This window comes from Erigeron canadensis, chromosome 7 (assembly GCF_010389155.1).
Source record: "Erigeron canadensis isolate Cc75 chromosome 7, C_canadensis_v1, whole genome shotgun sequence".
Taxonomy (NCBI): Eukaryota; Viridiplantae; Streptophyta; class Magnoliopsida; order Asterales; family Asteraceae; genus Erigeron; species Erigeron canadensis.
Window position 1 is genome coordinate 34,230,164 of NC_057767.1, and position 26,767 is coordinate 34,256,930.

At 35.3% G+C, this 26,767-nt stretch overlaps 3 protein-coding genes across 4 annotated transcripts; 1 reads left to right on the forward strand and 2 right to left on the reverse strand.

Moving 5' to 3' along the window:
• Positions 1–658: 658 nt before the first annotated feature.
• LOC122607371 (myosin-9-like) lies at positions 659–16,856 on the reverse strand. Of its 2 annotated transcripts, none has more exons than XM_043780334.1 (36): positions 16,764–16,856; positions 16,475–16,620; positions 16,011–16,167; positions 15,715–15,773; positions 15,467–15,626; positions 15,236–15,385; positions 15,020–15,156; positions 14,203–14,349; positions 13,362–13,463; positions 13,216–13,273; positions 13,051–13,152; positions 12,851–12,888; positions 12,198–12,324; positions 11,598–11,780; positions 10,948–11,079; positions 10,750–10,859; positions 10,343–10,403; positions 10,005–10,182; positions 9,443–9,648; positions 8,973–9,092; positions 8,709–8,807; positions 8,446–8,517; positions 7,471–7,617; positions 6,941–7,059; positions 6,106–6,217; positions 5,745–5,996; positions 5,142–5,282; positions 4,350–4,556; positions 4,102–4,245; positions 3,405–3,475; positions 3,207–3,306; positions 2,694–2,750; positions 2,545–2,601; positions 2,376–2,456; positions 1,655–1,740; positions 659–1,030 (listed from the first exon to the last, which is right to left on the reverse strand). In XM_043780334.1, the coding sequence occupies exons 1-36, from the start codon at positions 16,839–16,841 to the stop codon at positions 904–906; spliced, it is 4,323 nt and encodes a 1,440-aa protein (XP_043636269.1). In that variant the 5' UTR covers positions 16,842–16,856; the 3' UTR covers positions 659–903. The 2 variants fall into 2 exon arrangements, with proteins under 2 accessions (XP_043636269.1, XP_043636268.1); XM_043780333.1 differs by having other exon boundaries at positions 6,076–6,217.
• A 2,974-nt stretch (positions 16,857–19,830) lies between these two features.
• On the forward strand, positions 19,831–23,812 carry LOC122607372 (F-box/kelch-repeat protein OR23-like). Its single transcript, XM_043780335.1, has 2 exons — positions 19,831–21,155; positions 23,342–23,812. The coding sequence occupies exons 1-2, from the start codon at positions 20,197–20,199 to the stop codon at positions 23,631–23,633; spliced, it is 1,251 nt and encodes a 416-aa protein (XP_043636270.1). The 5' UTR covers positions 19,831–20,196; the 3' UTR covers positions 23,634–23,812.
• A 549-nt stretch (positions 23,813–24,361) lies between these two features.
• Positions 24,362–25,935, reverse strand: LOC122607373 (GRF1-interacting factor 1-like). Its single transcript, XM_043780336.1, has 4 exons — positions 25,773–25,935; positions 25,526–25,602; positions 24,932–25,016; positions 24,362–24,859 (listed from the first exon to the last, which is right to left on the reverse strand). The coding sequence occupies exons 1-4, from the start codon at positions 25,878–25,880 to the stop codon at positions 24,515–24,517; spliced, it is 615 nt and encodes a 204-aa protein (XP_043636271.1). The 5' UTR covers positions 25,881–25,935; the 3' UTR covers positions 24,362–24,514.
• Between the last annotated feature and the right edge of the window lie 832 nt (positions 25,936–26,767).

Genomic DNA, 26,767 nt, shown 5'->3' on the forward strand with positions numbered 1-26,767 from the left:
AGTAAAGCATCTTTTTAACCATAACATTTGCAAAACTGATAAAGCCTGTTCGAAGTACACGGAAATTAACTTTTGCAAGACTATAATAGTCAATTATGGACATGACTGGTCAATGGGCCAGAAGGACTCTAGCTAATCTTGGTTCAACTCATTAAAATCTGGGTATGCTAGAAGCCTAGTGAGCAGCAATCTCACCCTTGCATTACTGACTACATCCAGTTCTAGACTCCAAAAATCGAGCCCTTCTCACAAGTAAACTTGCACTGTTGCACATCACCTATACGATCAGAAATCCATTGCACATCCAGTTTTGGACTTTTCAAAATGTCTTCCTTGAAAAGAGATGAGCATTTATCCGGTAAAGGCAAATAAAATGTCATTTCGCCTCTTCCACAATCCAGAGAGCGATGTAGCATGCAGATAGGAAGGCTTTAACTCTCCATTTGCTTTCTATATTTTCTGGGGGTTTTTTTTAGCGTCCTGCACTTGCAGCCCTGCAAATGCCCCCATGCCCCACCAACTATACAACTTAGCCCATACAAGTCTGATCAAAGTACAATTAACCAAAGCACGCCAGACCAAATGTTTTAAGCTTAAAATGGTTACACGACCATGAGCTAGTATGTATGAGACTAATCTACTACATGAGTTTGCACCAAATAAATCAAAACTTCCATCAATTCCTCTTTACAAATACCCGTCTAATTAGAAGTACCAAAAAACTCAAAACTATGATTCTATAACTATACACACATTTGATTCTACAAAATTGGTTATAGTATCTATTAAATGTGTGGTAATGAACGTTAGACCTATGACATACACAACTGAACAACATCATCCTACATAAGATTTAATTGGCTTTTCTACAATTTACTAAAGGCCGAGTTTGTCAGGTAATCCTCAATAGTTCAAACGCGGTGCTAAAAAACCAAAACCAGAACTTTCACGAAGAAGAGGGGGAGGCTCAATATCTGATATACTGATCCGATCCATTGATTTTGTCAGATCATCAGTGGAGAACGGTATGCTGCACCACATGATAGGCTTTAGTACATACAGGGTGACGATAAGAAAAAAAAACTGCTAATTATCGACTAACCAGGCTAGTGCAGATTTGAAATTTGTCAAGTTCCATTTGACTAATCTAACCTCTCAGTTTTAATCACGAGAATAGCCGTTTTTTGTCAATTGACTGCATATAAAGACTATTCTCCTTGATACAGGTGACTCAAAGCTTAACGTAGAGGTGGTAGTCTCGACCTACTTATTAACTGATAAACTTGGATTATGCTTTCTAAAGCTAATGTTTCAAATGGGCTTAAGAAAGTAGCTACAAATGAAAAAAGACAAATGGGTCTGGGAAAAGTTATCCAATTATATTATTGTAGTAATAATATCCCACACTTAAGTTGCTCATTACATTTATTAACAAATGGACATAATATGTTTCCAAAGTGACATGAACAAGACTACAAGAGTCACATATTTTTACCAGTTAAACCCCTATTCAGGACCTATAGTTTAAAGAGAAAACTCGGAGCTGCCTATTTCAATCGACCGTGAAATTGTGCACTCTATTGAAAGTGGTGATAAAAAGTATTGACAAGAAGAAATGTTGAAGAAAGATATTATCTATTAGGTTATATACAACCTTGAATCATCATCAAGCAAGAAAGAATTGTTGGTGACGGCATTATTTGAGTCCTGGGTCATTAGAATCCTCATGTTGGAAATAACCTGTCAACAGAAAATATAAGAAGCAAGTCTGATGACCATTGGATATTCACTGGGTTTCCACATGATATCAGAATTTAGTAAGTCATTTCAACAGGTAACATTAAGCCAGTCAGCATTCAGACAGTACTCAGCACAGAATAAAGACAGTGTTTTCTTTGTGGTAATTCCATGTGTTGAAATGGAATTCGAGAATAGTATTTATACGGTTCGGCCAGAACATCTTCAATTCTTCTTTTAATTTCAATAGAGCATCTAAAGGTTTATACTACCTTGAAATTCCTGATACAGGCCTTACAGCAACTCACTATGTCCTTATCCGTTCAGAGAAATCCTTCACAGATTGCCAAAAAAGTAATGACAAAGGCACTTCCTCAATATGCCTAGCTGAGCTTAATAGTCCTAGTTTGGTCCTTATTTACTTTCTAAGAGACTGGTTAGAAGCCCAGTACGGCAGTACTGGACAAGAACCGCTGTCTAGTCCGGAAGTCTTGGTTAGTTTGGCAACCATATGATTTGGTTACTTCTTAAACTTTCTAACCATTCCTAGATCAAATGATCAACTGCTGAAAAGTTAACAATCACGGATTGATGAAAACCACACACATATAACTATGGATATTCATATTGAGACTTACTTCTGGAGAAAGGCTATGTGTGCCATGTTTGTCATCCCAATACATTGTACTGATTCTGTATAGCTGTTGTATACTAAGCATCTGCAGGTCATCAATAGTTATACCCTCAGTTAATGATGTCAGATTGTAATCTAAACTCTACTGGCATCGGAAAGAAGTTCACACTTACAGGACATAGATCACGGCTTATTTCAACCAGCCTAATCTTTGGTTTTTGATGGGTAACCTACACCAATAGAGCAACTAGTTGAAGCAAAGCTATATTTTTCAGTTAGAGGACTACAAAAATAATATAAATTGAAGAACACAAAACAATACCAGGAATGCAATAGCTTGTCTTATGTGCTTGAGCTCATCCCAAGCTGATCCAGAGTACTGCAATTTGACTTCTCCAAAGTCAAGAGAAAGAATATAACACGCAATAAATTAGCGGTGACAAAATATGTGAGTTGGGTAATGGGTCAAAACATGTCGGTTTTGTACGGTCGAAACTGTTAGGGTCGGGTTGACCCAAAGTACTTTTCTGTCCAAGATTTATAGCTTTTATATACATAGCTAGAGCATCAAGTATGAACATAGAAACTATAATAGCAATTTATAACCCAATATATATTCGAAAAATTTAATATTGATGTTATTAAAGATCCATCTTGGATAAAATTTGGCATTTTTGATCCATTAGACCTAATTTATTGAAGATTTAGCTATTTGACCCGTTATTAATGGAACAGAGTCCTAGTCTGCCTAGTTATCAATAAAAAGGTTGAATTTGCCACCTTTAGAATAAATAGATTAAGATGCTTCATGAAGCATAGGTTATAATAATGTTACCTCTTCGGTTGCCTTATGGCACCAGCGTTCCAACATAGCCAACCCAGACCTGACGTATTCTCCATTACTGTAAGAGCAACATTCTCGTCTCAGTAGAAGGCTGCACGGATAGAACAAAATTATAAAAATCGAAAGAACAAACTTCCACTACTGAAAACTTTAGAAGGCATAGACACATGCAGCTTGGTGCCTTGAAACCTGTTGAATAATTGGACATTGATGAAAGCAAATATCTGTGTGAACACTTGGCGTATTAAAAATGGTGGAACCTACAAAAATAAAATCGTTGATGACATCAGCAAGATTCTGGCTCTTAAATTATCAAATAATGGAAAGCATAACCACATTAAAGACCTCAATACTAACTCACATAATAGGCAAAAAATGACCCATTTACTTATGTATGGGTCAATTTAGGGTATCTTTTATCTCTAGCTGAAAAATAAGACAATAGTTTCAAAGGAATGGGTCAAATGTTACCCGACTTATGTGTTGATACCTAAATCTCCTCAAAAAAATATATGATTATTATCTTTTTGAATGGCGAGTTAGCAGTTAGATGGCTCGATAATCTATAGTGACATCCAAACGGGAAGTATGCAGCATTCGAACCCACGCTCCATATGCTACACTAGTTCCCATCCCCATGGGATACCCTCAGGGTTACTGTGAGAAGGAAGAATCCCAAGAGTGAGACTTGAATTCAAGACCTCGCTCAGAGGATACAACCCCCTACCCCATCTGAAAGCAGGTGGCTTAACGTTTTGTAATCATAAATAACAAACTATTAACTTATACAAAATAAAAAGATATTTGAAGAAAGGTTTTCGGTAAACCTGATCCGGTTTACCATACCAAAAATTATGCATTTTTCGAGCTTTAATATTGGACTTACATAATTAACCTTCAACGTGTTTAACAAAGTTCCAACTTTGGTGACAATCCCTTGCCATTGAGCAAGCAAAATCTCATGAGAAGCAGCATTAGCAAATGCACGCGCCGTCCCCTTTGGCATATTTGTTCTGGAAATTCTTGGTGCCTACGTCATTTGCCCAGAAATGTTGTAAGCTTTCCAAAGAGGCAAAGAGATTTTTACATCAGTAAACGATGATTACTGTACTGATATAAGAACTAATATATAACCTGAATGCACAACCCAAGCAATGGAGAAATCTCTCTCTTTAAGTTATCTCGTATCAAACCATAAGTTTTTTCAACATATGCTGTCAATTGCTGCTTGAAAAGCAAAGCTGGGTATTTAGGTTCAAGTCGGCGAGGGGAGTCGTTTACACTGATTGCATCACCATCGACTGAAGGAACGTTTACACTATGAGGACTTCCACGAAAGCTCTATACAGTAAGACGAAAAATTATATCCAGAGATTATAATCAGAATTTGAGAACAATCATTATAACCCATCATAACTTCCCTACATTCACTAAAAATGAAGAAGTGTCGTTCACATTATCCCCTGGAAAATATTAGGTTTTTGTCTTTTTTCTTATAAAGAAACTTTAGTTTTTTTACGTACATTGTGTGCAAGTTTTTTTTTTTTCATTTTTTTTCAAGAAAGGGGAAGGAAGGAAACAAAAAAACATATCGTGTTTTAGAAATCTTTGGGATAATTGTGAAGGAAAGAAACCCTCCCTTTTCTTTTCCTTTTCTCTTCTCTCCCCTTCCTATTCTTTCCTCGACTATCCTTCCAACAAGGGTAAACTCAAGAACATAGTGTAGTGTGTCGAATGTGATTGCTAAAGCATACTCTTTCAAACCAATTTAATTTTTGGATAAAATGATTAGCGGGTTTTATGTATTAATAATACACTTTGAAAGACTTATGGTCCAATTGATTCATTATGTATAAAAGATGACCAGATATAAATAGGTAGCTATTGCGACCTGCCCACCTCAACCAAAAAATGCATGTTACTTACGTGAGTTCTCTTCCCTGATCTTGTTCGTCTGTAATACTGATCTTCTGCAGCACCACTAGATTTCAGTGTATGTTGTAAAAGAAACATAAGCGTTGATGCATTTGATAACCAATAGGCTAAAACATCACTGTTGTCTTGTTTCTACATTTCAAAACAAGATTTCAATTAATTACACAATTAATAGATACTAAAGGTGGCAACATGGGTGGGTCATGTGGTTAAAAAAATGGGTCAAAACGGGGCTCAGGTTGACAGTTATCTTTCTAAACGGGTTGAGTTGACTCCCAAACAATGATAAGCTATATCTTTAAACTAAAAGTTTTAGAAATGTGTTTGCATGAAAAATAGACTTAGTATCAACAGGCATTGGCCTAGACGTACCAAAAAGGTACCCTTCCAAAGTGATGTGTATCTGAGTATTTTCCAATTTCCATTAATATAAGATTAAAAAATAAAAATTGTGAGACTCCATCCTTTTCAACGCATTCAGTCCATTGCCACAATTTGTTATTTGACCCATTTGAGATAGAACACAACCCAAATCAGGTCATTTATAAGTGATGTGTCAAAATCGCCACTTCTAATAGATCATGTTATTCAAACCTCAATAGCGCTGCCTATAGCTTGGATTATGCGATCAAAAATGCCGGTTTTTTCAACTTCGAATGATCGCCATTTCCTTAAACATTTGTATATGATGCAGGCAGCAACTGGTCTGCCCTTAGAAAATCCTACCCGTTGTGCAATACATCGAGTGAGCAAATCATGATATTCATGTCTCTCATCAAGCGGTCTCTTTAGTCTTTCCTCTGGATCCGAGGCATCTCTTGAGTGAGTTGAAGAGCTATGAAGATCCTATTTCAGTTAACAATGGCATACATTAAGTTGAATACATGAGTTCACAATAATTTATTTTTAAGAAACTTTAACTTGCTAAAAAGGTTTTGCTCCATCTTATGAGTACCTTAGCTGAATTTGAGTGTCCTTCATGGCACTTATTATTTTGCGGCACTGATAAACCCGGCTGTCGAAGAACTTGATTTTGTGACTCAATGTCAGAAAGCTTATCCTCCAGCCTAGTTGCATAGAAGATTTTATCAGCATTGCTAATACACATAGAAGCAAGGAGCAAGAAATTGAATATATGGCTGTCCTATCTTGAGGAAGCTCTAATCAGATAAGCAAATCCCGTCTTTAGTAATTGAAAGTTTCCTAAAATCCCAAGTCTAGCTACTAACAGTTGAAACATACAAGACAGTAAAATGTAAAATAGATGAGAAACTGATTTGATGAACTCTAAAGGATCTAGGTATCCAAAGGACATATTTTACATAGTGCAATCTTCATTCCCATTGTGCAAAACTCACATATGCTAAAGCTAAAACTCCTATATGTAATAAGGATATAAAATGATTAATTATAACTTGACTTGGCTGAAAACAGATTATTGCTTATACGAACACAATATTAATTTATATTAGATTCTTGTTGCTATTGCAATATGAACTCGACAAAAAAACCAATGTGATTTGTAGCAGATTCAAGGTAGAAGTGTGATATGATCCTGCATCGGCCAAGTATGGGATTGGTTGGTGGTTTATAAGCCTAGGTGTCCCAATCCTACTTTGAGCTAGCTTTTGGGAGTGAGTTCTACACTAAGCTTATGGCATGATGCGAGCCTATTATGGGATGGGTTCGTATCAAAGTGACCTAACATTTTTTATTTTGGTACAGGACAGTTTATTTGTGGTCCTAAGTCTAACTAATCGTTTTACTGAAGATGTTTACAGCAATGATACCTATCCAAAGCTTCCTGAAGCTGAAACACTCTTCTTTCAGTTTCTTCCAACTTCATCCGCTTAGTTTCACTTGATTCCAGGGCTTCGTCTGCTCGTTGCCTTTCCCATTCTGATAAAGCCTGTACATGAGAGGAACTATTTGTATTAAGTAGAAGTCACACACACACACAGTGGCAGTCCTTGATGTGCTGGAATTCACCATTAACAGTCTAAAGAAGCTAACAATAGAGGTCATAAACAGGATACTAGGGTGGATTGAGTAACAGATCAATGCGAATTAGATTTGAAATGGCTTAATTATAGTGCTGGGCCGAAACGTGGTTGTGTTAACCTGAAATTTTTTTTCCAAAATTTAAAACTGTATCACAAAAGCCACAATAAAAGATAGCTTTTTGGAGTAAAAAAACTTCGGGCTGAAATGAATTAAAAGTACACTTGGAAGGGCCTTAAATTTGTTTCCCTTCTAGCAAAAGATATTCATTGACCCTTTTAGCCCATTAGAGATTTCCAACTTTAATCACATGCAGTACCTTCAAGTTTTTCACTTCTGTAGTTAAATTAGCAATTTTTTCTGTGTCCTCCACATGAACTGGAATTTCTTTGACTATCGATGCTTCTTCAATTGCTTTCCGTGCAGACTCACGTTCCTTGACAAGCAATGCATTTGTTTCATCCAACTTATTCTGTGTTTCTTGCAGGGAGTTCTGCAATTTCTGAACTTCCTGATCTTTTACATGTTTTGCTTCTTCTATTACTTTCTGCAGAGACTCACTTTCCTTCACAAGCAATGCATTTGTTTCATCAAACTTACTCTGCAATTTCTGAATTTCCAGATCTTTTGCTTCTTTTGCTTCTTGAATTGCTTTCTGTGCAATATCACGTTCCTTGAGAAGCAATTCATTTGTTTCATTCACTTTATTCTGCATTGCCTGCAGAGAATCCTGCAAGTTATGAATTTCCCGATCTTTCAATTCTTTTATTTCTTCAATTTCTTTCTGTGCAGAATCACGTTCCTTGAGAAGTAGTTCATTTGTTTCCTCAATTTTATTCTGCAATATCAAAACTTCCTGATCTTTTTCTTGTTTTGCTTCTTCAATTGCTTTCTGAGCAGAATTACGTTCCTTCAATAACAATTCATTTGTTTCATCAACTTTATACTGCATAGCTTGCATAGAATTCTGCAAATTCTGAATTTCCAGATCTTTAGATTCTTTTGCTTCTTCAATTGCTTTCTGTGCATATTCCCGTTCCTTGACAAGCACAGCACCTATTTCGTCCAGCTTAATCTGAAACTTCAGTATTTCGTGATCTTTTGATTCTTTTAACTGTTCAATTGCTTTTTCTGCAGATTCACGTTCTTTGACAAGTAACGCATTCATCTCATCGACATTACTCTTCATGACTTTCAGGGAGTTCTTCATTTCCATTATTTTTTTATCTTTTTCTTCTATTACTTTCTGTGCCGACTCCCGTTCCTTCACAAGTAATGCACTTGCTTCATCAACTTCACTCTGCATGGATTGCAAGGACTTCTGAGCCTTCTGAATTTCCCGATCTTTTGCTTCTTCCAACTCAGTCTACACCATACGATATACTAATTTATCAAATTCAATCATTGATAGAACAATAATGGACACAATTCACAGTGATAAATAACACGAATGTGACATATTCCACTTGTTTTACTAAAGTTTATAGCCATAGATATAAAATTAGAAGTATCTTGTTGAAAAGAAGATATGCTACTATTACAATAGTCTGATCTTACCTTCAAGCGTTTTTCGGACTCTATATACAATGTGAGATCTTCAATCTGTTTTTCAAGATTATCTTTCGCTTGTTGGAGTACGCTTGCTTCCCTTTCCGCCTGTGTAATTTAAAATTTTAGATAAAAACAATTACGACGAATACTGTTTCTCTTACCTACAAAAGGCGATTTCATCTAACCACACAAACAGTCCAAGTTCCCACTATTAACAGAAATCAGCAAAAGCAAGCTATAATTATAATCCATAAAAGACATAGAGCAAACCATTTTTAATTTCCGTAGCTCTTTCCTGGCAAGTCTTTGCTTCCATCTACATTGTGTAGCAACAGCTGCCCTTATGAGCTTTTTATAGTATAGATAATCTCTATGACCACGCCATTGGGCCTACAATCAAGAATAATTTGAATTGACTGTGATGGTTTAGGCTTATGAGCAGTATGTCGAGGCAGCAGTAAATGGGTTGATTTGGACATCTATTTTATCTCTAAAGCGTCAAATCCATAAAACCAGGTCAAAAGTCACGAAAAAAGTTTTTGTAACGCATAAAACATCATAAACTTACAGATTGGGAAAAATAAAACTAATTAACACACACACACACACATATATATATATTTGACACAGTAACTATCTTTGAGGAAATAAATAGTGACAAAACAATATTTTTGGGGTCAAAACAGCCAGGCATAACCCATTTTGCCACTTCTGACAGTATGTTAAGACAAGGTCCTAACCTGTAAAAGAATTGCTGCCTTGTGTTGTTGTATGTTTCTAAACTTTTTGCCAGCAACCATTGCACGCAGACGTGCCTGGAAGAGGATTACTGACAGCTTGAGTTTGTTATATGTTTTCTTTGATAAGTGTCGCCTAAAACTAGTCTGTATTTTAAGTGAAGCAGTACTCTTCTTCATGTGCTGGTACAAGTTGCAGGCAAGCTTTCCTGGTGACCATAAAATAAATTATTGGGGTGAAACCATATCGTCATATATAAAACTTATATATATGCATGCAAATTTTTTTTAAAAAAAATATTCCTTAATCAGTATTTAGAGAGAGAAAGACAGAGAGATGAAACAAACATACAAATGACGATAAGTCATTTGGAAGATGAAATATTCTTATAAATAATGCATAAACTACTTCTAAAAACATGGGCAAAAAGTTTATTTGGGACAACCAAAACAACCCATCCCTTTCCAACCTATGTTTCAACCAAAACCCATTATGAGCCACCATCCAACCCGACTATCCATCTTGCCATCTCTATTAAGTGATAAAGTCTTCTTGAAAGCCAACCTCTGCAAAAAGATTGACAGACAATAGCAGACTTCTTCAAAGCAAGAAAATGCTTCCTGACAATGTGAGTTCTTATCCTTCGTTGCATAAACTTGGCTGCATTGCTAAGCTTTTGCGTTTTTAGTGCATCTAATTCGGCCATCTGACCGGCTCTAAGAAAAACTTTGGTTTTGCCTATCTGCCACATTATTTACAGACTTTATTTAGTACATTAAAGTATTCAACTGCAAACATAAGTTTACAGAAAGCTGAACTTTAAACCATCAAAAATCAAAGCTTGCATATTAATACTAAGTCGCAAAGCAGCATATAGAAGAACGAAAAAGATCATTTTATACCTGAGACCCCTGAAGCCCCACTTTGTCTAGAATCTTTTTACATGCAACCTTTGCATTCAGACTGCAAATGAAAGTATTAATTCACAATATAAATCAATGCTGGAAAAATTAAACAGTAATTGCATAACAAGGGAACAAACTTAGGTCTAATTTCATTTTGTATGACGAACTTTATTTTCACCCTTCATAAAATAGCCCTTTAGGGTATTGGTAAGTTAAATGGTTTTCATGCACTTTGATAAAAAGATTAACATGGTCAAAGTAAACAATATATCAATCATTACCTTTTTGATTTTTTTTACATTAAGCCTTTTTCAAAAATTTTAAAAGTTTGAGCCTCATTATGGTCAAAAACAGAGTGTTGTTACCTTGTAGTTAACAACTTATCGAATTTATTATTTACTTACTTTCCTTTCTTCACCTCTGGAGCAAGAATGCTAAACCGGTTAACAAACTCAGAAAAACTCTTGCGAGTAGGATAGCCAGCACAGCTGATGCGAATTGCTTCTAGAACCCCCTTAGCAAAGAATAAAAGTATTTTATTTCTGTAGTTTTTAAGAGCATATAGCTAATAAAACTCTACTTCAAATATGTAAAATGCTTACTCCACAACGTAATTGTTGCACTATGTTGACATTCTCAAATATAGACGGCTTAAGAAGATTATTTGGCTTCACACATCTAATATAGTGGGGTTCAGTGCAATTCAGAATCTCCATTAACTGCTGAAGTTGTGACTACATACATAAAAAAAAAGATCATAACACATTAAAGATATTAATCTGTTAGGTGAAAATCCCTTTTTGTTTCCCTATATTCAACTGGTTTCTAAGAGGCAAACTGCATATGACCTTTACTTATGATTACTCTTGAAATAAGTCTGAAACAGGCCTGGTCGGGTCAAGTTGAATATATAAGTACAGTAATAACCTAGCTCTCATGGCTGTGTTTACCCTAAACAGTTCTGATATTTTTTAAGATCTATGTACCTGTGTTGCATTAGAATATTATCAAATTTACTATAATATAATTTTTTAATAGAGTGACATAACAGATTATTTGCATCACCCTGGGTGACATTTGATCCATCTGAACCATTTTACCCATTTAACTAGTACATAACAGATCAATTGACATGTCCATAAGTGAACTTAAAATTACCACATCTACTTAAATTTATCATTAACGTGACAAATACCCTTCTATAAGTAATGACCTACATGATATTAAGGAATATCTTCAGCACAGAAGTTACCTTGAAGCGAGAACCAATTGATGAGAACTTAGAGGATTTGTTTGAAGATTTGGTTGGTTCCTCGGGCAATGGAGGGAAAAGAGCTGATATAAAGGAACACTTGGAAGCAGTCAGCATATCTTGATGTTCTGGAACAACATAATCTTTGTTTTTGTCGATAAATTGCTCAGACTGGTAATGAACCTGAACAGAAACAAGAAGCACATAAGCTTATGTAAGAAACTTTCAAAAGTAAAAGTAGAGGTAGCTAAATGGGCAAAGAGTCAGGTTGAAACAAAACAGATTAGCAGGGTCAGATTGGATTAATCCACAAACACACTTTGCCCATTCTATAATAAATAACTAAATTGTTAAAGATGATTAAAAAGAATATAGGACAACAATAATATAAATACTTGAATGAAACAACTTAAGAGGTTGTATGCACTGAAAAATAGACTATAGTCGAGTGTCAACGAATTAGAGATCCATTTGACGCATTCCCCTATTAGCTAGATATATGTGTTGACCCATTTTAAAAAAGCATAACCCAATTCGACCAATTCGCATATAAATGGGTCAATCTTTGGTTCTATACAGAAAGGACTAAATATTCATTACCTCTCCTGCATAATGAGCAATGGTGAAACCAGTGCGAGACAATTTAGGTTTGAAAAATCGTTGGTGGTTTCTGAATGTCTGATAAAGCTTCTGTGAGAATGTTTCATGAGTCGACTTGGGAAACATACTGAAAACATAACAAGTACGTCACTGACTCACGGGCTAACAAAACGCTAATTTAACCAGGTAAGAGATGCAAAATGCTAGAGGCGGCATGATGGCTGGGTCATGCAAGTTTGGTAATGGATAGGTTTACTTGCAAGAGTTTTTGATCATATGCTTTATAAAAGTAAATCTAACATAAAAGATAATGCAACATTTGTTTTTTAAAAGCTAACCACAAACAGCCAAAACGGTGGGAATTGTACCTCAGGGAACTCTTTATAGTGTTTACCTTTAAAGTGTTCAACCAGTTGGTCGCCCTTAGTTTTCCAAATAATGTTAACTAAGAGGTTGTATACTAGCAAATTACACTTTTGGGTGAATTTTGAACCGTTTTCTTTATAGCTACATTATTTTATTTTTCCCGTTAGATATAAAACATGACCCAAAAGCAGCCCTTTATAAGTAAAAGGGTAGACAGTGCCATCTCTAGAAAATGCATACAAAACATCAAGTAATGGTACATATGTAAGTTAAATAATGGTAATTACCAAGCTTCATCAAGTAGAGCAATTATTCCACCGGGTTTCTGCAATCATAATACAAAAATTAATCTGATACTGACGTCATCATAATGGAATGTCGTGTTTCTATTTTACATTGAACTTGATATGCTTTATATTAGCCCAAATATATAACTACTGCAAACTACAAATTTAGATAATATGAAAATTAAATTTATATGGAAGACCTTTTCAATAAGATCCAAAACGTCCTTATTATCTATAAACTCTATGTAGCTCCAATCAATTCCTTCTTTGCTATACTCCTCTTGCTCCGTCTTAAACACGTGCTGCATGGAATTACCATTTAGCAGAATTATCAATGAATATGTCAGAAACACCAAAAGTCACACCTGGTTGAAATGTTGTTGCAGCTTCTCATTAGTATAATTAATACAAAATTGTTCGAAACTGCACAAATTCATACATAAATGAATCATCACAAGCAATTCCCTGATTAGCAGTTATATTGATTAATATTTCAACACGAAAGATTTACCTATTGGAATTAAAGCTTTCAAAACCGTAGATGTCAAGAACCCCAATCAGATATGCTGACTTATCATCTTGCCCAATAGACACGTTAATTTTATCCACTAACCTGCAGATATGAACAATCATGAACTTAAGACTCCTATATCATATATTTCAAGTTATAAAATGCCATCTTGTGTATGACTCATGATTGCACATATAGCCCACACTTAAACTGCCTTGACTATTATTAGCCAAATGAGGGGTTTTGATCAAAGAAATACCACCAATTCATAGTTGTTTGATGTTTAATATCTACATATGTATATATACATCATCTCCTTTTTACCCCCATCATCTCATTATTGGACGTAGGAACATATAATTTTTCCACGTCTTTTAACTTTAACTTCCATCTCTCCCTAAAATGGTCTAGCCATGGTGACATTTGTTAACCTAACTACAAGATAACACTTAGACTGATTTAAGCAAAAATACATATGTAAAATTAGTTGACTTTACCCGGGTCAAAAGGGTTAAACAGAAGATAAGCTAAAAAAGGGCCAGATGAATTGAAAAGTCGCCCCAACTGTAATTTTGAGATTTACAACCTCCTACACGCTTTATTCAGAAGATTAGATTATTGTAATAATGTAGCTTTGGTAATAAGTTCTATATATCTGTTACTCATAAATACTATAGATTGAGACATAAAGTCTTTGACCACACTTGACCCACTTTAATCTGTACAAAAACTTACCCATTTGAACTGAACCTATTTTGAGCCATTACCCTACCAGCCCCTTCAGCCATATCTGGTAGTACATATAATGTTAATTGTTATACACTAGGAAGCCCCAAATTACCAGTCAAATAAGCGTGAATATAAGGTCTTGGCTAAACCATCCCTGCTAACAGATGCCCCCTCAGGATCAAGACTTCTCTTGATAACTTCTTCAGGGGTAACCATGACACGCTTCAGTAGTGCATCTTCCAATGCCTGAAGATCACACCTGCAAATCATAAGCAGCAAGTCAGAGATGCACACATACTCCAAGAAAACCGAAAATAGTAGAGATGGCAATATCAATAGATTTAATTATGAATGGGACAGTTCAGGAAATGATTTTCTCCAATTGGGTATATGGTAAGACTGAAAGATAACTAAAAGTAACGAGTCAAACGGGTCAAAAGTCACCCAGAGTGTTTTATTAGTGCAAAAACCTCAATCATTTTGTTCAGGAAACTAGAATATTAAGAAAAAAGTGTAACCTTTGCAATCACATGGTAAACGCTAATAATTTACCCGCGCCCCCAAAAAGGTACATTTAAGTCTGTCCCAATATAATTGTCTACTTCTAAGAGTGGATAGGTATAATTTACCAAGTCAAAATTTTACCCTTAATACACTTATCACGATTATACATTCCTAATAAAACTGCGCATTTTCAGAAAGTGTAAACTTGGCATTCAGCTAACTGAAAGCTGCATTGATTGTACATTCATGAAACTGTGTCTTTTCCTTTTAAAGGATTAACTTGGGACGGAGGGTCTACATGATATTCTATTTGGAAAAAAAGTGTTTTCGGGCAAATTAAACCCATACCAACTCATTATGACCCGTTACCTAAGCCACCCATAAAAAATAGAAACAAACAAACATATCAAAGCCTATATACGCACAATAGTAAGTCTGCTGTCATCTGGAGATGGAATATGGATCTATCATCTTTCAGGACTGACGAATCAACCTCTTTCCCTTTGGCAAATTCAACATTACCAAGATGAAGAATTGAAGCCAGAATTCTGAAAATTGCATCCTGGAACAGGTGAGCATGTTATTGTAGTTTTGTTATGTATTTAATACTAGTAAGCAAATTAACATGAAGACACTATAACCTGTTCCGTTTCATTCATTCCAACAATGTCCATGGCTCTCCTAGTAGCAAGATAATCATGGGAATCGCTTACATCATCAAGCTCGTAGCACTTTGACTGGTTAAGATAACGAAAAGATCTTGGATCGCCCAATTTATATTTCTTAATATCCTGAACATGTCAGAAAATACTTAAATATTTCACAAGTAGCCAGACCCTTAATTTTTTGATGTGTAACCCATATAAAACAACCTCAGGAGGTGCTGCACATAGAAGATAGAAACAGTGATAGTTACGTTCAGGATCCGAAATTTGGCAAACACGAGATCTCTCAAGGAGGTACGTTCGGATGGCTGCTCCAGATATCCGTGCTTGTTTATCAAACTGAATCTCAACAAATTTACCAAAACGGCTGCAATTATTCAAATATAAGAAAATTTTAGGAAAATGCAACTAAGAAGTTTCAATCAACACATAGAATAACTTTAAGAGTGTTGCACCTGGAATTGTTATTTCTAACAGTTTTTGCATTTCCAAAGGCTTCCAGAACTGGATTTGACTGCATATACGACACTCAATTTAGGATTGGATCCATCATAAGCCAAAGAACATAAATACTTCAACAACCTTTATGAAAACTTTACATGGTAACTAAATGTAACTCTAAAGAAATACTTCCTGTGGAGACAACAAAATGATCAGATGAAATTACAAAACCAACCTCCAAAAGTTATATTCTAAACTTAAATATTTCCAACAGACCATTAAAAGGTATCAAGTTATTTTGAAATCTTACTTCAAGAATTTGCTGTTCGACTGTCCGCCCTTCGGTCTCTTTACGACCCCCCAAATAGGCAAGATATTGCATAAGCATTTTAGTAGTCTCTGTTTTACCTGCCCCACTTTCACCACTGACCAAGATCGAGTTACTTTTTCCTTCATTAACCATTGCCCTGAAACACCAGAGATAAGAATGCTCGTATAAACCTCTGCATAAAAAAGTATGAACTAGAGGTGGCAAGATAGGTGGGTCAGACAGGTTGGATAACAGGTCAAACTCGGTAAATATGTGGGTCAAATCGGTTGCTTGGGCCGGGCCGGCAGATGCCAACAGTTATTCGCCCTTTTTAAATTTGTAAATAACCACATATACTTCACCTGAGTGACCTGTTACTAGTAAACCCAAATTGATCTGTTTCCATACAGTTTGGCTGGAATTTTTGCCTCCGCTTTTACAGGACAAAAAGTGCAAGAGATAACCTGAAAGCAGCATCGGCAATTGCAAAAACATGAGGATCAAGCTCCCCTATTGCTGCTCCTTTGTACCGTTCCATCATTTTAGCATCATATAAGTGTGGCAATCTTTTAAAAGGGTTAACCGCAATTAAAATATTGCCCGTATATGTCTGCCATATGTCAGAATACAATATAATATTATGACAGAGCCGCCGATAGCTGCATTATTTAATGGTCTCCTTTCACCAGATTGAACAAAAATTAAATTAAAATAAATAACAGATGAGGCAATGGAAGTTGGATATCTTCTTACATATATTTCATTAAGCTGATATCTAGTGGCTAAATTTTGCAACACTCCAGGCTCATGCAAATAAGAAAGCTTTGTCATGTCGTCAACTCCACCATCAGGAGCTTCGACATCTTTAGAATATATATTTGATAAATTCTCAACAACCTTTAATAGTGAGAGAGAAAATGCAATGTAACATTTAATTTAAAGCTGGAAATTAATGAAATAAAAAATATCGAATTTTGGGATTTCATCTTTTTCCACTTAGAATCAAACTTACTTTGTTGCCATCAGTAGTTTGGATCTCAGCTTCCTCTCCTTTTATTTTTAAGACTTCTCCATCTATCCAAGCAACTGACGGGTCTTCAACCCATACATGGGAACCTACGATAATATTTGTCGCAGCACCCTGCAAATTAATTCAAATATACATAATTAACCCAATGGTTGATGTAACCATCAGAAACATGCATCTCTCAGAGAATAATGGAGGCATTTGATCACATGTATATAAAGTGATAGTACCATTCTTGAACTTATCTCATTAAATTTTACCAAAATGTGCTGGCATCATCCAAGATGTGTATATCAACACCTAAATCATATCTTAAGCTCGCCTAATAGAATCATGTATCCACAAACAAATGAAAAAGCTATGTAGGGTGTTCAATAATTATCCAATATGATGGTGAGTAAGGCCTTGCTTTTAACTAGGTTAGGTCACTCTTTTGCCCACTCCATCCATTTTTGTGATCATTATGATTCTTGCAGCATCCTACTCAAAGTGATTAAAAATAATTTAAAAGGATATGGTGTGGACTAATTCACCATTCAATTTCCTTGGCATCTTTTACGGATTTTTGTTCATAATTTGATAACCTACAAATTGACCAATTTAATGCAGTTATGCTTCAACTGCAGGCTTTATTCAACAGATATCAAACTTAAGCAGAGAATCATGACCAACTCTATACGCTACAACATACTGACGGGTTTCTTCTTAGAAAGTATCAGCCTTAAAACAATTTACTTGGTATACCATTAGTCCATTACATTTGCTGAATTATCAATTTATCATGCCTATAGAGATCACTATCTTTCCGGATCTAAGTTTATAACCAAGTGCATCAAAACATATCAAACTAGTTCCATTTTTCAATAATGTGTATCAAACGTGTTTTTGCTAACATGGCAGTTGCCACGTCATCTGCCATATCATCGGTTTACAACTTAAACAACCTAGATACATACAACCATAAAAAAAAAGGTCTAATACACACAATAGAGAGTCGGAAATTTGATTCACACGATATCAACAACGCCACAAGTTTGATACATTTCGGTGTGCTTAACCCTTGTTATAACATGATATTATTATAATATAAACAAAAATTATATATACATACCATTTATGTATAAAAAAAGATTAAAGTTCCAGCACTTCAAGCTCTTCCATCAAGTTTTCGATGCCGATATCATAAACCTAATTATTTTAAATTTAACTTATAACAAAGTGAGTGGAGTAAACTTTAAATCGTGACCTAATAAAACCCTAACACATTATAATCCTTTAAATTCCTATAAACATTTCGGCGTCGAAAATAAACCTAATTCCCTAAAATAAACAAATGTATATATACAAATATATTCTTTTGGATACTCGATTTCTGCAATTCGCTTTGATATGTAATCGATGATAATAATTATAAAAATAATGAAAATAAATAAATGAAATTCTGCGATGATGTGTGTGAATGAGTGAACCGGAAATGGATTGAGCCGGTTTTGAATTGAGATCAGGTGATATATTTTTGTTCTAAGAAACCGCAATAGATTCGGAGCCGCTGTAGAATTTCACGGATTTCTTTTTTTCTTTTTTTTTTTTTTAATTTAGTTTAGTTGGATTTGATTTGTGGGATTTTTATGAGATGTCATGGATTTTGGCGGGGAACAATAGAATTGTCACACATTAAAAATTAATTCAGGGGCGGTATTTTTCATAAATTAATAATCGAATGAAGGAACCTTTTCTAATTTTTGGATTATTTTAAAAATAAATAAAAATGATGAAAGATTTGAATGAAGTTGGTTCAAAATCATTTTAGTTTTTACTTTTTAGATTATTTTGAAAGAATAAATTAGAACTTTTTTCCTTTTCATTTACTAATATTGTTTTATTTCTTTTATTTGAAAACAAACTCAAGTTGATGTTAAGTTTTTACAACATATTGAACTTACTTATTCATAAGAGAAATTTTTATAGAAGTGGTTAAAAATAAAAGCTTTGATATGGTATGTATAGTTGTAAAATGTTGGATAGAAAAGATGTTACATAAACATTATATTTATCAGTTTTAATTTTATAATTGTTATTTTGTATTGTGACATGATCATATATTCAATATTTTGCTTTACATGAGCTTAGTGGCGAAGAGGGGGGGGGGGGGGGGGGGGGTCAAGCCTCCCCCAATAGCACTAATACGACTGGCTTTTTTGTTGTCTAGTAGTTGATTTATCGAGTTTTATATAGTTTAATCCCCTCCAATGTGTAAATAAATAGTGAAAATCAAATCTATTGAAATCAAAATAAGTTACCTGAGGAAGATGACTGATAAAGATGAAAGAGGTAATTGGTTGGTGGGTGACTGGGTGTGCATGGGTGATGTAGCAATATAGTAAATGTTGTATTTGTTCTTGTGTTGATTTTCATTTTACACCCTTATACTTTTCAAAATTTTTAATATAACCCTTTTAATGATAAGTTTTCAATATATAGCTAAGATTATATTATAAGTGTTGTTATGAATATGTTTAAATAATGTTACTACAAATTTTTCGTCGCGGCTTCTGTCGATCATAAACCCTGTTTTCGCCTCTGCATTAATCAGTTGAAATTATGCATGTTTTGTTCATTTTATTTTATGAGAATACGCAATACTTTGTTGAATATGTTTGAGTCCGTATGTGACCTTTGTAATACATTTACTTTTTTATATTCGTATATGTACAACTTTATAATTTAAACATGTCCATGAATATAAGTTTGAAAAAGTTTATTTCCAAAACATCAAAGTCAAAAAGCAAAATAAATAAGATAACAACTCTCTTACCCGGTAACCTCTACCCGCCAAAAAAAAAAGGGGAAGGAAAAATACAACCACCAACACCGCCTCCGTCAACCACCCACCGACTGACCGACGGCCACTACTTTTACCACTCCGGCACCGTAAACCACCGGCGGCCGTTCCTCCTAATCTCTATCATTATTAGGTATATCTAACCATCAATTTCTTCCACATCAATTTATTTTAGCTTTCTATATCTATACATTTCATCAATTCTTTCCCCCAATTATATACATAGAGTCATAGACGTATATATAATCAATAGATAGATATTACAATTTGTATATATATATAATCATACATATATATATGATTTAATATGATTTGAAATGCCTAATTCATCTGAATTAAAAGATACACAACTTCAATTACAAACCCTAACCCTAAGTTTAACTCTGATTCCTGGTCTTCCACATGATTTAGCTGCTTTAATTCTTGCTTATATTCCTTATTGTTATCATGACAAGTTAAAGTCTATTTCTAAGTCATGGAAACAGTTTTTTTCGTCTAAAATCGTACACTCGATTCGTCGTAAACTTGTTCCGGATAGTAAAGTGTCTCATTTGTTGTGTATTTTTCCACAAGATCCATTAGTTTCTTCACCGTATGTTTTCGATTGCGAGAATGGTGCGTGGTGTTGTATTCCGCCTATGCCTTGTAATCCTCATGTGTATGGTTTGTGTAATTTTGTGTCAATTTCGTATGGGAGTAGTTTGTATGTGATTGGCGGGTCGGTTTTTGATACGCGGTCGTTTCCGTTGGACCGGCCGTCGCCGTCTGACGCGGTTTATAGGTATGATTTTGTGAAAAGGAGTTGGGATGTGATGCCGTCGATGATAGCGGCACGTGGGAGCTTTGCGTGTGCTGCGGTGGATGGGAGAGGTAGGATTGTGGTGGCTGGTGGTGGGTCGAGACATGCGTTGTTTGGTGCTGCGGGGAGTAGGATGAGTGATGCGGAGATGTTTGATATTGGGAGGAATGAATGGGTTGCGTTGGATGGGTTGCCTCGGTTTCGGGCAGGGTGTGTTGGGTTTATAGTGGGGAATGAGTTTTGGGTTATGGGTGGGTATGGTGAGTCGAGGACGATTATGGGTGTTTTTCCAGTGGACGACTATTATAAGAATGCGGTTGTGATGCCGTTGAAGAACGGTGGGTTTGGAAGTTGGAGAGAGGTTGGGGACATGTGGGAAGAAGGGGACAGAAGCCAGCTTGGAAGAATTGCAGTCGTTGAGGATGCAAATGGTGGTTTTCCTGGAATTTTCATGCTCGATAAGAATGAGATATTCAGGTAAAACTTTTAATTGCTTACGGATCTTGTACATCATATTGAAAGGTTATATGCATTGTAAATAGATTTGTTTTCATACTATTATATGCATCTATCGTGAGGTCAAATGAAGCATGGTAGCTTGGATGATTCTTCTTCGGTATTGAATTATTTGTTGAACTGGAAACTGTGTCCTTTGAGTTTTGCCTAATGGTTTTAAGGCGTATTTATTGAAAGATATATACATAGGTATTGGCTTCTCTGTCCCTAAAAATATGCTGTTTGTAGATTTGAAATGACTCCTTGGGTTTGTCGATTCTGGGCTATTTACGTTGTGGATTGTGTAGGTGCAAAGCATTACTCATTAAGTAAATATAGATTTAGATCTTTTGTGAGGTATCATGTTTATGTCAAAGCTTATGAATGTGCAACCATGGTGTTCTCCTGAAATTAAAACGTTATATAATATATCTATTTTTTAATATCTGTTGCCAAATCTTAGGCATTTCTCTATATGGCTTGACTTTAAGAGCTCAAACAGCTGGAAAATATTCATTAGAAACTGTGTTCGGATAAGCAAATTTTGATCTGAAAAATGGATGAACTTCGAATTGAACAAGTTTGACTTATTTTCCATATGTAGAAACCCTATAGAAGCTTCCCTTCTTAGCATCCTAGTTAAATATTTACTGGTGCTTACACATGTATAAGGGTCTAAAAGTTCGATAATAGTTCAAGTGGAGTTCTTTTAAGATCGAGCCTAGCCTTTCATGTCTTAGGGGTGTTCAGTTGGAGGTAAATACTCTATTACACACAAATTTGAGGGAAGTGAAGAAGTTTTTACCCGCTTTTTCACTTCACCTCTCCCTTTTAGCATTTGCTTTGTGGTGATTATTATTATTTCCTTCCAGTTGTTAACATTCCTCTCATCTCTACATAAGTCTGAACAAGAATACTACATTAACAAGAAGAAACCATTTTGACTTACGCCTTAGATAAAGTGAAAAGTTAACGTTTGATGTTGCTAATGGTTTCTTCTTACACAATTTTCTTTTATTTCTCAAAGTTTTACCACCCACCCCGACCACCCACCCACCTTGCAGTAAGTAGTACCGAGCTATCTAAGAAAATTACTACAGTACTTCATGGCTTAGATAAAGTGAAAAGTTAAGGTTTGATGTTGCTAATCAACGCTTTTTCCTTGCTGAGTTGCTGGTCCTGATGTTTTTTATAGCATTGCTAATGCCTAATGCAATGATGATGCTCAGGTCCATTCCTTCATATTCCCGTGATCTTTACTATATCTTAAATAAACAAAGCCCCCCCTTAAACTCCTTCCTACATAAAATTCTTTCTAGACTGGCGTTTAATGTAGCTATACTGCTATATTGACAGTTCCTGACAGATGTTTTGGGTTTGCATAATAATTCTAAGCCTTGGTGTACAGACAATGTGAATGATTTACTTCCCAAAGCACACATGGCCAATTCGTATTTAGCATTCATGAAAATATAAATTATCTCAACCTTGTATACACCGGTAAAATCTATTTTCACAAGGTGTGTTTTGTCATTTGTTTGTACTGTTTCTAGCTTTTCGCCATGTCCTTATGCATCAGTAGAGCTATCACTATGAACACCTATATTTGACATGCTATGTACTTTTTAGTTGAGGAAGTGGCTCTTCTAGGGTTTCATTAAAGCCCGCGTTGATTTTTAACAGTGTTTTTATATCACCATCAACTTTTTATACTATTTCTTTAAATAAATACAGAAATCTGTACATGCATGAGTAGGTGTGTTCTTGTGTTGATCCCTGCTTTACAGATTCCTGAGCTACCTGCTTAGAGATGTCAACTGCTATATTTGGACATATGTGTTTAACACAATTGATGTTACTAGAGGTGGCAATATGGGTGGTTAGGTAGTTGGTTTTATCTTGTAACGCGTCATTTCAGCAAGGGCTGGATGGCGTTCACCGAAGACACCTATTTTGGTAATTGAAAATCCATTGGCGATTAAATACGACACAATCACAATCACCATTAATCCATTTGTAAGTAAATGACTTCAGATTGTCACCTTTAGATGCTACTACTTTCATCCCCTGTGGAGCATCAAGTTTTTGGAATGACTTGGAGCATGAATTGTTGTATCACAATTGAAGTCTATTGACAAGCTTATTTACGAATTCCATTATGGTGACAGGTATGAAATGACTTCAAATCGCTGGTGGAAGGAAACTACCTTGCCAAAAAGAGCTATAGATGAGTCAGCGGTGGGGTTTGTTGCTCTAAATGGTGAGCTACTTGTTTTGGCCTGTCACAATGGAAATGGTTCGGTAGAGAACCGAAGGTTGAGACGACATAAGAGGTTAACGTCTCTCTTCCTACAAATATACCATCCTGGTTACAAGATATGGAGGACCCTAATCACCAAACCACCAGTTCAGCAACCTATAGATTTCAAAACCGCAGTTATGTGCACTATTCGTCTCTAAACTGGATTATATCTTTGATGCGCCTGAAGCAAGAGTAGTAGTAGCCTTATATTGTTGTAAAGTTTTATTGTATAGCATGCTTATTGATATTGATACCACCATCCATTTACCATCCTAAAAAATGTATGTATTTCAGGGTTATTATTGTATATAAGAAAAATAAACAAGTTTGTGCGTTACTTTACTTTGTAGTATTTTTTTTTACGGAGGGTCCATTTTATTTTCTTCACTTTAGCATGTAGACAGCTTCAGTTCTCGTCAGTTGTCTGCTGCACGTATTTATGCTAGCAACAGCCAGGAACCCTATAAAACACAGGGATGACATCTTTGACCCATTTGCTTATAGATTGAGTTGATTTATGTCATGTTTAATCTTTAATGGATCAAATGAGTGAAAAAGCAAGGTGATAAAGAATTGCTTCCAGACGTCAAACAGACTGGAAGGGGGGCATTGGGGGCAAAAGGTATTTTCTGTGCAAAAATCTTCTAAACAATATTATGTCAAAATATTGGGTTGTATTGAAACAAATCCAGTGTTCGTAATCATATTTGTGACACTAATTATTTATGAAATAATAGGAATATTCGACCAATTTTTTCCTTGTCAACCAGACACCCTTGACCCATTAAATAACCTGATATAACATGTTATGTAACTTGTTGACCCACCCATTATGTCACTTATGCTAGAAATGACAACCAATAACACCAACAAAACACTACATATCTGAAATCACATTCTTTAGGCAGTCTTATTACAACATAAACCAGATAGAGCTGGCATGACACCTAAAAAAGTCGACTGATGTCAAAGCAGCACTAAAAGTCAACTGAGGTCAAAACTCTCTGGCCTAACCACAAACTCTTACATCGAACCTATATCAAGTTTCTGCTCTATTGAGTTTACCTTTCTTTTGTGGGCTGCCTCCATCAACAGAACTAGGGCTTCTGTTCTCTTTATTTATTAAGTGGCTTACTGGTCTACTTACCCCTTGTGAGCTTTCCCCGAATACAAGTTGGCCGAAGTCAGGAAAAGCTCGAGAAGCTTCAACTTCCGCTCCTGTCCCACTGGTTCCAGTCAAGCCAATACCAAACTGGCCCTGTAACGCATGTTGTATATAGGCCGGCTGCTGAGCAAATTGTGTATGTGATTGAGCCATCATATGTGACTGTGGGACCATATATTGTGTTTGCAGTTGCTGTTGCTGAATTGTGTTCATATATGGCTGCATTTAATTTTAAGTATCAGCAAAATTAGCTCACCAGTATTTTGTGTATTAGAAGTTTCAGATCATTACCTGAAGATGAATGGGAGATTGTTTTGGTTGACAGTCAGCTATTGCTGCCAAGTACATGAGGTTATTTTGAAGCCTTGTTTGGTTTCTGGACAAAAAACAGTATTGTTTCACAAACTTTTGCATGTAGTAGTCTATACTTTTGTTTTATTAATATAGTATCTTTAGAAAGGAAAATATCTTGTCGATCATGGGACCATAACCCGCTACCTCTTGATTAATGGGTCATCTTGAATACCAACTAGGTCAAGGGTCCATTAGTAGGCTACAACGGTTGGAAAAGTTTGCACAATGAGCCATGCATGTGTGTAACGAGTCAAAAAAATTTGCACCGAAAATTATTGATTCTAATTAAAACAGTTCATGAACTAAACTTGATTATTAATGAAGTTAGTGCTACAAATGGTGTAGGAAGCTGTAAACTTTAAATTATATTGTAAATGACTTTCGATCCGTTCTATTATAAGGTTAAAAAATTTATTTGACCCGTTAAAGACAAAACCATAATTCAAATATACTACGGAGTATTATACTAATACATAACTAATAAACTGAAATACATATGGGAGTATACATATAATGTGAAAGTAAACTTACTCTGCACATTCAGTAAACTTCCCATTATTCTGATTCTCCAATATATTCAAAATCAGTGCCTTGTTTTCATCCAAATACTGCAAAATATGTAGCAGACTTTGTCAGGGCTAAGATAAGTCTTTTGTTTAGTTGACTTTGAAATTTGACAAAAGGAAACAATAGCCAATCTCATGAGATACGTCCAGGAGATAAAATGTAGACGGTCATATCTCTATAGTTGATAAAGTAAGATAAAAAAGGAAAGAACCTGTTGGATGTGATCAGTAGTTATACTACTTGTGCTAAAGGCACCTGGATGCTGGTTATGATGCTGATGCTGTTGCTGTTGCATATTATGCATGATTTGTTGCTGCATGTTTGTATCTGTGATCTGCACTTTCTACTGCTGTGTTCTGCAACAAGTTTTTAAATAGTTTTTTTTTGTAAGTAAAAAGACTTAATACTTTCACCTGAAATATGGCCTTTTTTTTGTTGATGTTTTAGTTTTGGTTTCAGAGTAATGCAAGTAGGCTAGTATCTTGTGATTTCCTTTAATATTGCCATTTATTTTAGTTGTTATCATATACTCTCTCTTGGGATTCTCCCTCACTCTCTTCAATGTCACAACTCTCCCCACAATATTATTAGACTATCTCCAATGGGGTGCACTTAGGTGCCATTGGATATCCTTTGTCATTAAAGTTTATCCAAAACTAAGGATTTTTTGAAGGAAGTTCTTACCTAAGGGCATGCCTTACTTGTCCTTATCTATTATATTTTTGTTTTTAGTGGAGGTAAAAGGATATGTGAGGATATTTGTATAGTTGGAAATAAAATTATAAGATTTGAAGGATTTGTAAGGATGTATAAGGATTTGTAAGGATATGATGTGGCAGCTCAAAGACGCCCTTGCATTAGAGATAGCCTTATTGACGTATATTTTTGAAAATCTTGAACGCTCATGCTAGACTGTCTTGGGCAGTAGGCCCAACACGTGAGAGGTAAATCAAGTTGATTAAACAACAAGGTGATAAAGTGTTGTAGACCACAAGGGTTAGAACACATGACCTCTTCTTTTTGAAACGGTAAAATTGCTATACCCATTAACCAACTCAAACAAACATCCGAAAGCTCTATCTACATTATTTTTATATGTAATATGTCATCAATCATCATAAGAGGTATATAGGTAGAAATATCATGTACAAATAATAATGTTCAAACTAAATTATTGTTATTGTAGACGTTTATTTCTGGAAATCT

Coding starts and splice junctions, on each gene's coding strand:
- LOC122607372 (XM_043780335.1), top strand. CDS start 20,197: ATGCCTAATTCATCTGAATTAAAAGATACACAACTTCAATTACAAACC. Junction 21,156..23,341: donor GATAAGAATGAGATATTCAG/GTAAAACTTTTA, acceptor TTATGGTGACAG/GTATGAAATGACTTCAAATC.
- LOC122607371 (XM_043780333.1), bottom strand. CDS start 16,841: ATGACAAAGCTTTCTTATTTGCATGAGCCTGGAGTGTTGCAAAATTTA. Junction 15,774..16,010: donor TCGAACAGCAAATTCTTGAA/GTAAGATTTCAA, acceptor TCGTATATGCAG/TCAAATCCAGTTCTGGAAGC. Junction 3,476..4,101: donor ACACGTTGAAGGTTAATTAT/GTAAGTCCAATA, acceptor TTATTTTTGTAG/GTTCCACCATTTTTAATACG.
- LOC122607373 (XM_043780336.1), bottom strand. CDS start 25,880: ATGCAGCAACAAATCATGCATAATATGCAACAGCAACAGCATCAGCAT. Junction 25,017..25,525: donor AAGTTTACTGAATGTGCAGA/GTAAGTTTACTT, acceptor TTTTTTGTCCAG/AAACCAAACAAGGCTTCAAA. Junction 24,860..24,931: donor AATCTCCCATTCATCTTCAG/GTAATGATCTGA, acceptor AATTAAATGCAG/CCATATATGAACACAATTCA.